Source organism: Malus domestica, chromosome 10 (assembly GCF_042453785.1).
Source record: "Malus domestica chromosome 10, GDT2T_hap1".
In the NCBI taxonomy this organism is placed as follows: Eukaryota; Viridiplantae; Streptophyta; class Magnoliopsida; order Rosales; family Rosaceae; genus Malus; species Malus domestica.
This window is the reverse complement of record NC_091670.1, coordinates 24,304,342-24,313,359: the sequence shown is the minus strand read 5'-3', so window position 1 is coordinate 24,313,359 and position 9,018 is coordinate 24,304,342. Positions and strand designations below refer to the sequence as shown.

General features: G+C 37.0%; 1 protein-coding gene across 1 annotated transcript; it reads left to right on the top strand.

The window, feature by feature from the left end:
* The first annotated feature begins 427 nt into the window (after positions 1 to 427).
* On the top strand, positions 428 to 8,336 carry LOC103445207 (cucurbitadienol 11-hydroxylase-like). Its single transcript, XM_008384192.4, has 9 exons — positions 428 to 866; positions 1,043 to 1,373; positions 1,487 to 1,636; positions 1,732 to 1,980; positions 2,073 to 2,162; positions 2,362 to 2,440; positions 2,531 to 2,637; positions 2,756 to 2,883; positions 8,001 to 8,336. Exons 1-9 carry the CDS (start codon positions 661 to 663, stop codon positions 8,092 to 8,094), a joined length of 1,434 nt encoding a protein of 477 aa, XP_008382414.3. The 5' UTR covers positions 428 to 660; the 3' UTR covers positions 8,095 to 8,336.
* The last annotated feature ends 682 nt before the right edge of the window (positions 8,337 to 9,018 follow it).

The window sequence follows — 9,018 nt, the reverse complement described above, 5'->3', positions numbered from 1 at the left end:
TTTTTTAACAAAATTATCTTCATTTTTCCATCCGACGATCGGGAGCTATGCTCACTCAATGGCCTTGATTGCTCGGGCCGATGATGTAATTTTCGGCCCAAACAATATCACAGATACATATATAAACACAGAGGATAGTGCGTAATACCTTGTCAACATGGACATTTTTTTGTTGACTCAAAAGTGCTTGTAACTTCTTAAGCATGTTTACAGCTTCTTGGCATGAAACTTTTGTATGCTTTTAGAGATTAGGTGTCTCTCTTTTTACATTTTTTACATTTTGGAAATTTGCACGCTCTACTACTACTGTAATTCTTTTGTATACATGCAACTTTCCTTGAGGATATAGAAGTTTTACTATAAGACAGTGGATAACTTGATTTAAACACGTACTAGGAAGTCTTTGCACTTGAACCCGCAATGTGTTTTTTTTTTTTTTTTTAATCTAAATTGGAACGTGCGAGCCTCAATTATCGTCGTTGTCATAGTAGACGGCCAAGCCTAGGGTAGGGGGTAGCTTATTTAGGGGATCTCATTACGTGCCAATATTTTCCTCTTTCATCTGTGGTACTTACTTTCTTCAGTCTCTTGGAGTAATATTAACAGAAGGAGGACGAACAGTTATTTAAGGTATAAACCACCAAGAGAATAGTAGTGAAAATGTGGAGTTTGGTGGGATTGAGTTTCTTGGTGTCTTTGGTAGTCATATTCATTACTCCTTGGATTATCAAATGGAGGTATCCGAAATGCAACGGAGCTCTGCCTCCAGGTTCTATGGGCCTGCCTTTCATTGGAGAGACTCTCAGTTTGATCATCCCAAGCTACTCGCACGATCTTCTCCCATTCATCAAGAAGAGAGTTCGAAGGTAATACATATAATTGCTCCTTTTGTTTGTTGGAAATGGATATTGCTCTAAGTACTTGTGTTCGTAAAGAAATAAAACATAATGATTGATAAAGAAAAATCTAGCTTATAACCCAAGTTAGTTACCTACCTAGCTAGTTTCATAGAGAGGGTGTTCTTTCCTTTGCTGCCTTGCAGATATGGTCCCATATTTCGGACTAGTTTGGCGTGTAGATCTGTTGTCATCTCAACCGATCCTGAATTTAACAGTTACATATTTGAACAAGATGGGAGGCTAGTTGAAGTATGGTACTTGGACACATTTTCCAAGGTTTTCGATTTTGAAGGTGACTCGCGGAGGAATGCAGCTGGTATCATACACAAGTACATAAGTCGGATTTTCACCAAACATTTTGGTGCTGAGACCCTTAAGGAAAAGTTGATTGCTCAAATCGAAGAATATGTGAACCAAATTCTACGTTCCTGGTCAAGTCAGGCATCTGTTGAAGTGAAACATGCTAGCTCAGCTGTAAATTAAAGTCCCCTTTAACTTAATCACCTTCTAGCTTAATCCATTAGTTTTAATATGATAGACTGCTATTCTTAAAATTCTAATTCACGTATACACTTTTCCCTTTGCAGATGTATTTAGAGTTTACTGCAAAGCACATGGTAGGTTATGATGTTGAGAAATCACCGGTTAACCTGGCCGAGAAATATCGTAGATTCATCGATGGTCTTATGTGCATTCCCTTGAATATTCCTGGTACAGCACATTATAATTGTAGACAGGTAATATTCAAAATGGACTACTAAATCAAGCAAGCAAAATTTGGTTCATTCAGGATATTACAGGAAGCTTCATAGTGCTTTTGGTATTTATTCAGGGCCAAAAGGCAGTGACAACCATGCTGAGAGATATGCTAAGGGAGCGACGACACGCTACATCAGAGACACGTCGAGAAGATTTTATTGGTCAAATCAGCAATGACATGGATAAAGAGAAGTTCTTGTCAGAGGACTTTGTTGTTCAATTGATGTTTGCGGGCATATTCAACGCCGAGAGTATTTCACCGGTATTGGCATTAGCTATTACTTTACTCACAGAACATCCTTCAGCCTTACAAGAGCTGACTGTAAGTAAACAAAGTTAATTTTATCATCAATTCAGAGTTCATATCTCCTGTACTTAAGATAGTAATGATCATTGGTTATGTTTTATCATCAGGCTGAGCATGAAGCAATTCTGAAAAACAGAAAAGATCCGAATTCCTCACTCACATGGGACGAATACAAATCGATGAATTTTACCCTTCAGGTAAAGAGTTCTACAATCTCCATATGTTACTTTCTACCTTGCACAATATTATACTGTGGTGAAATTTTTGAAGAAAGTAAAATAAACTTGACAAAAAATAAAATAAACAAAAGTTTGTTTATATTACCAAGTTAGTGGTTCTACTACTAATACCACTGCGGCAAAAGTCTGATAACTTGCTGGTCTTTTGTAAACATAGGTTGTCAACGAAACTATTAGACTGATAAATAGTGCACCTGGCTTATTCCGTAGAACTGTGAAAGATATTACTGTAAATGGTACGTACTTGCAAATACACACAGCTTATTGGCCTTTTTTCCCAACCGCAAAAAGTTTTTCACTAAAATGTTTAAGCAAATGCTTTGCAGGATTTACAATTCCAGCAGGTTGGAGTTTAATACTTGCTAGCTCTGCACTTCACTTAAATCCCAACATATTCAAGGAACCCGCCGAGTTCAACCCGTGGCGTTGGAAGGTGCGAGCGTGTGATTGTGATTCCCATTTTACTCGGCATAATTTCAATTTTTAGAAGCATGAATCACAATAAAAAACTCAGGCAGCTAACTTTGTTCTATATGTATGCTGGAAATTAGGACCTTGACTCGGATACTATATCCAAGAACTTCAAGGCTTTTGGTGGAGGAATGAGACAATGTTCAGGAGCAGAGTACAGTAAAGCGTTCCTGGCCATCTGTCTTCATGTGTTGGTCACCAAATATAAGTACGTATTTCTTACTTTTCATTTCGTTTTCTCAAGATCAATTAGGGAAATGATTTTTTCATAACACTTTTCTTCTTCTTTCACACTCTATTTCTTTTTGTCTCGTTATTTTCTTTTGATTTCTTTAATCCCCAAGCCAAAAATGAACCGAGGTGTCTAGGAAGAGAAAAATTGTGTGGAAATTGTTTGGGCCATAAATAAAAATAAGTACTATGAGGCCTATGATTTATGCAAAAGTCACATGACTTTAACCCATCAACTTCGAAGCTCAAACCAAGGCCTGACAACCATCCCACTTCACTCCTTCATTGAGTATGGTAATTTACCATCACCACAGAGAAGCAAGGGAGTGAGGTGGAGGCCAGAGCCTGTGGAGAAGGCAGAGACGGAACCTAGGCCGTGAAGGCATGAAAAATCCAGCGAAGCCTAAATCCCTGAACCTTGAGCAAGGTGTTAGGATGGTTCTGGATTGTTCACCAACACCAACATAGCGCATTAGGCTCATACTGGATCGCCAGAAGAGAGGTGTGGCAACAATCTATTTTAAAGGGAAAATTACGTTCGTCCAATTGGACAAGCCTGCCTAATCTAGGATTCACTCTTCTCAGCCTACCATTCTGACACACATAGCTAAACAAAGATTCACCATGTGCAGCCAAACAATTATCAAGAACAGAAATATCTCAGGAAAATTTGAGGTCGTTTGTCTCTGATACAAAGAAAAAAAGAAGAAGTTAACTTCCCTTTTTAATCGCTCAAAGAAGACACTCGTGATGAATTATCATTGAAATGGGAAAACGAAGCGCAAGGATCATGACAATTGAGAGATCTGTCGTCAAAACGTTAATTGCAAATTTTGGAAATGTCAACTTACAACTTTATCTTGGACAAATACCCATACGTCTTTGCAATATCGGTTTGCTCCCCACGTCTAATCAGCGAGCATTGGTAGACATGATTGAATTCGAAGAGATTTCGTCAGATACTGAGTAGGCAAAGTCAGTTGTGATGGTCTACAACATGCTAGTAACATCAGTTGGCCCTGGATTTCCGTATTGCCTTGGACACTCCATAATGGGTCAAGTACTCGAAATGGGAGCCTTATAGGCCATTTGGGCAATACTGTTATCCGAAGGGAATACTAAGTTGGTTAGCAACACGGGTCTTATCCTTAAACCAGAAAGTTTAGTCCAAGGTAAGGGTTGAGCTACCAACCTCATCCAACACTCACTATTCCTCGGTGCAAGAACTTTGACCCTAGGTATTTCTGGGACAAAAGCTGTGCAACATCGTCTCCACTCGATGAGCCAATGACTAAGGTCAGGGCACCTAGGGTAAGGAGAAGGCGAATGTAAACCGTTCCCAAGGAAGTTATGATTAATTCACTGGCACGATTAGCAAATGATTATCCTCTCCATATCCTTTCTTTCTAACCTACCAAATCAGAAGATATGTGCCGTTGAAATTTAATCAAACGGCTACAAACAAGAGCTCACTTTAAAAGTTATAATAACTTCGATACAGATTCTCTGATTTGATGGATTAAGAGGAAATAATCCGGAGAGATCAATTTCCACCAAAAATTAAAGATGTCAGAAGTTAGTGGCAATCAAATCAAGTTGCACGACTTTTGATAACTTGTTCTACAAATTTAAATAGGGAAAATTTGATATGAGTCCAATTTTGTGAGCCTTTATGAGGTATGGTCCAATTTTGTTTGATTATTGACTTAGGTCCAATGACTCGTTGTACACATCACCTTATTTTTATTCTCCTGCCAAATTTATCCCTAAATGGACTAATTAAGTAATTAATATATTATTATTATTTTTTATTTATGATGATTTTTAATCCGTATTCATAGGATTATCTTATGCTTAATGATCGGATTAAGTATAGGAATTTAAATCTCTTTAATATTCTTTCATCCTCCAAAACGTTTCCTATTCTTCCTCTCTTTCTCCCTCACGATGTCTCCTTCTTATCCCTCACGATATCTTCTTTTTTCCCCTCCTCCTTGCTCCCAAGCGTAGATGATCAACGATGTCCAACCTCAAATTTCTATTGTTGGTTTGATTTGTAGAATTTATCCAATCTTGTATGCTTTAATTCTTTTTTTTTTCTTCATGTTTCTCTGTTCTTTTTTTTTATTATTATTATTCTAAAACTCTTTCTTTCCTCTTCGTGTTTTACTCCCTTAGCATCATCTTTTTATTCATCATTTTCTATGGATCTTCTTGGTATATATATCACATTTTTTTCCTAATCTACCTCTGTGTGTTGTTTTATATATACTACCTGTGTCATGGATAAATTGTATTATCTACCTATCACACATTATTCATAATCTATCTCAATTTAATTGTGTTTTATCTACCTGTATCATAAGTTATCTTGTTCTATCTACCTTATACCATGGATTAATAGTGCACACACACATTATTTCTTGATATTCTAATTCAAATTAAAAATATTTATCTACCTATATAACATAGGTCTTTGTTTATTGCTTATATTATAGGTTTTTGTTCATAGTCTACCTATATTATAGGTTTTTGTTCATAGGTTTTTTATATATCATTCATTTCAACTTAAGCCGTGGGTTTATAGTCATACACATGAACTTACTTTTAAATTTTTTTCCTTAAATTGTGGCTAGACTGAGGAATTCAAAGATTCAAATTTTGAAATTCAAATTTGAGTAAATAATGCATAAATTAGGAAATTTAAATATATATTTAATTTTTACTATAAAGGGCAAAACGGGAATAAGATGAGATCAATTAGACCTAAACTGGTAAGAACATCTAACTGGACTCAATCCAAAAGTAGCTGATTTTTTTGGACCTGGATCTAAATGCCCCATTTAAATATGCCTCTCACTCATGTAGGGATGACAATTTAATCCGTCAAACCCGATTCCCACAGGTAACCGATCCGAACAGTTCGGTTTCGGGAATCAAATTTTGGGTTTTTTTTTTGTTATGGGTAACCGTTGAGTTAATTATTCGGTCTTGGGTTCGGTTATGGTTATAGGGGTATCCACTCCAAACTCGTACCCGAACCGCCCCGTTTTCATTCTTTAATAAAAAATATATGTATTTATTATTTATATTTTTTTATAAAAGAATGAAATCCAATTTTTTTTCTCCAGCAACCTTAATACTCCTTGAGAGACTCAGGTCTTGAGCGTGCAGTGCAGTGCAGATTTCAAAGGTCTTTTATCTTTATTCCAAAAAATTTAATGCTTTCAATTTTTATGAAATCTAGAAGAACTCAAAGCCAAGAACCCAAGAAACTAGTTTCCAGCCAAGCTTTCGCACATAAGCCTGAATTCCTCTCTCTCTCTCTCTCTCTCTCTCTCTCTCTCTCTCTCTCTCTCTCTCTCTCTGTGAGACTACAACAACAACTACTATAACCAAAGGCCCCAATTTCCCACTCACTCACATTCTCTCATAATCTTCTCACCAGAATCACCCACAAATCTTATATTTTTCTTCCCTCTCTGTTTCTTACTACTTTCCGATTCCCTCAGCAACTCTGCAGCATCGCCATTAACGTTTCCATCAGAAGAAGCATGTGCATGATAGACGCAGAACAACTCGGTCAAGAAATGGGCAACATGGAGAATAACAATAAGAAATTGAGTTATTGTGGGCAAGGCATTAGGTGGAGCATTCATAATGGAAATACCATTACCCAATGGGGAATCCGTTACCCAACAGGTTCGGTTACGGGGAATACCCGTTCGGGTTTTTTACGGTTTCGGGTACAGGAAAAACAACCGGGTTCGGTTATGGGGATGACACATCCGAACCCAATCCGTCCCGTTGCCATCCCTACACTCACGGCCTCCTCAAATTTAAGGTGCATTGTTTGGGCCATAAATAAAATAGAAGCCCGCTATGAGCATGTCCATTTTGATTTAGGAAAAAGTCACGAGACTTCGGTCCACCAACTTTGATGCACAAACCAGGCTTGGAAGACCATCTCACTTTCCTCCAACCTGTTTGCGGCCTACATAGAAATCCCTCCAAAGCATATTTGCCACATAGACGACCAGGGTCGAATATCTCACTTCCTTAAATGCATATGCACGCGTCATCTAACATGTTAATGCCACTACTGCAATCGTGCGAACCACCACAAGACATAGCTGAAAACCACCTACTAGGAATTACAGTCACTATCCGCGCCAAAATGTCGATTTACACCTGCTCCAGCTCAGTGATATGATCGAGGTTTCTCCTTTTCCATTGCCTATAAATAGATCCAAAGGCCTTCAAGCTCCAATCCTTCTTCAAATTCAATCATTATGATTAAATGAAACATGGTGTTATTTTTCAATCAACCCAACTGCTCTTCAACAAACCTCTCGTGACTCTTCGGCTACAATCTCAAAGTCTTCTTTCGAAGCAAACACTGCCTACGATCTTTGAGATTCAAAACTTTTACAGCTCTACCACCTTGTAGTATGATTCGGTTTATGTGCAATTCCAATCACCCTGATTTTCTCTTTGAGGCACATGTTTTTTACTAAGTCCAATCCGACACACCAATGATTTCGGTGGAGTTCTATGACATTATATATGCCCTTCATAGCCTAAATCTTGCTAGACTTTTACTGCTTTCTTTACATTTTAAGTTATGTAGCTTGGCCCATCAGCCTAGATTTTATTTTTGTAAACATTTGCAATATAGACTTCATCATGAAAGGATTACATTATGTTTCTTGTTTAGTTTCGCTTTCATTTACTTTTAAGGTAAGCACACATGAAGCAATACTAAATTTTAAGTCCTCATTCGCTCGAGGCACAAATAAGAACTTAAACAAACCAGCGTCCAACTTGGTGCACAATCATTTGGCAGCCTCCGACATAAACATTATCTGTTGGCAACCTCTGACAGTGGCACATCTATTATCTCTTTCTCTCGAACCATCCCATGGTGCTAAGACTGAAAAAAACAATCGGGTCAAATACGTGTTGAGCCTAGACCAGACTCGGTTTGAGTTTCCAACAGAAATCACTTCTCTTAATTAATTAAAAAAAACTACTGTGTCTGCATGGCGTTTTACATATATAGCTTAGTGATCGTTTGAATTTTTGTTTTCATAGGTGGGCAATGACCAAAAAGGCAAAGATTGTTCGAAATCCAACGTTAGGATTTGGAGATGGCATTCACATTAAGCTCGAGGAGAAGAAAAACTAATCTACATTAGTGTTTAAAATGGAAAGTAATTATGGAAGAGTGTGTTTTAAACAACATAATTAATTTCTTATCGTTTGCTTCAATGTTTTGGATGGGAGATGGACTAACTCTTCCATTCCAACTGGCTTGTTTTAAGGAACATATACTTTCTTATCGTTTGCTTCAATGTTTGGATGGGAGATGGACTAAATCTTCTTCCTTTCCAACTGATATATATGTAATATATGGTTTCTTCTTCTTGAGCCGTAAAACTGTTGAATGATCCAAAAAGCCAAAATAAAAATAAAAATTTGCACCATATGATGTGGTAAATGATGCGCATAACCAACATCATATGAGATAGATTCATTAATTGACATGCCGTACACATTCACATCATGTGGTACGCAAATATGGTAAAAAATGCAGCTTCTCTAGCATTTTTCATTTCATTTTTAGTGTAATTCTTCTTGAGCAACAAAATTATATATAATACGCACCAAAGTAACATATTCCAAAATCAAAAATGTTTTTCACACCAGCAATTTATGATTTTATACATACAGCGAACCAAGTATTTTTCATTCATCAAAGTCAAGGCCATGCATGTGTATGGCTAATCACCACAATGCGAAGGGCATGAAGAAGATGAAGATGCCACTTTAAAATTTGAGGTGAAACATTAGCGGTTTAATCTATTGAATCGTCCAAATTTGACCCAAGCCGTTTACTATTATTGCACTTCATGTGTGTTTATGTCAATATATATATATATATATATATATATATATATATATATATATATATAGACAAACAATTTAAATAGCAATTATGAGGTACAACCAACTCAAGGATAAACATGTAAGATTGGTGTGCTTGGAAGTTGAGAGGATACATACTAAACAAGCCACTAGCATGCCAAACATGAGTGAAGCAACAATCAAG

What these genes read in the sequence shown, in the direction of transcription:
- LOC103445207 (XM_008384192.4), top strand. Translation starts at nt 661, where the DNA reads ATGTGGAGTTTGGTGGGATTGAGTTTCTTGGTGTCTTTGGTAGTCATA. An exon ending in CACATTATAATTGTAGACAG is followed by an intron (nt 1,637 to 1,731) that starts GTAATATTCAAA and finishes GTATTTATTCAG; the next exon opens with GGCCAAAAGGCAGTGACAAC. An exon ending in GAAAGATATTACTGTAAATG is followed by an intron (nt 2,441 to 2,530) that starts GTACGTACTTGC and finishes AATGCTTTGCAG; the next exon opens with GATTTACAATTCCAGCAGGT.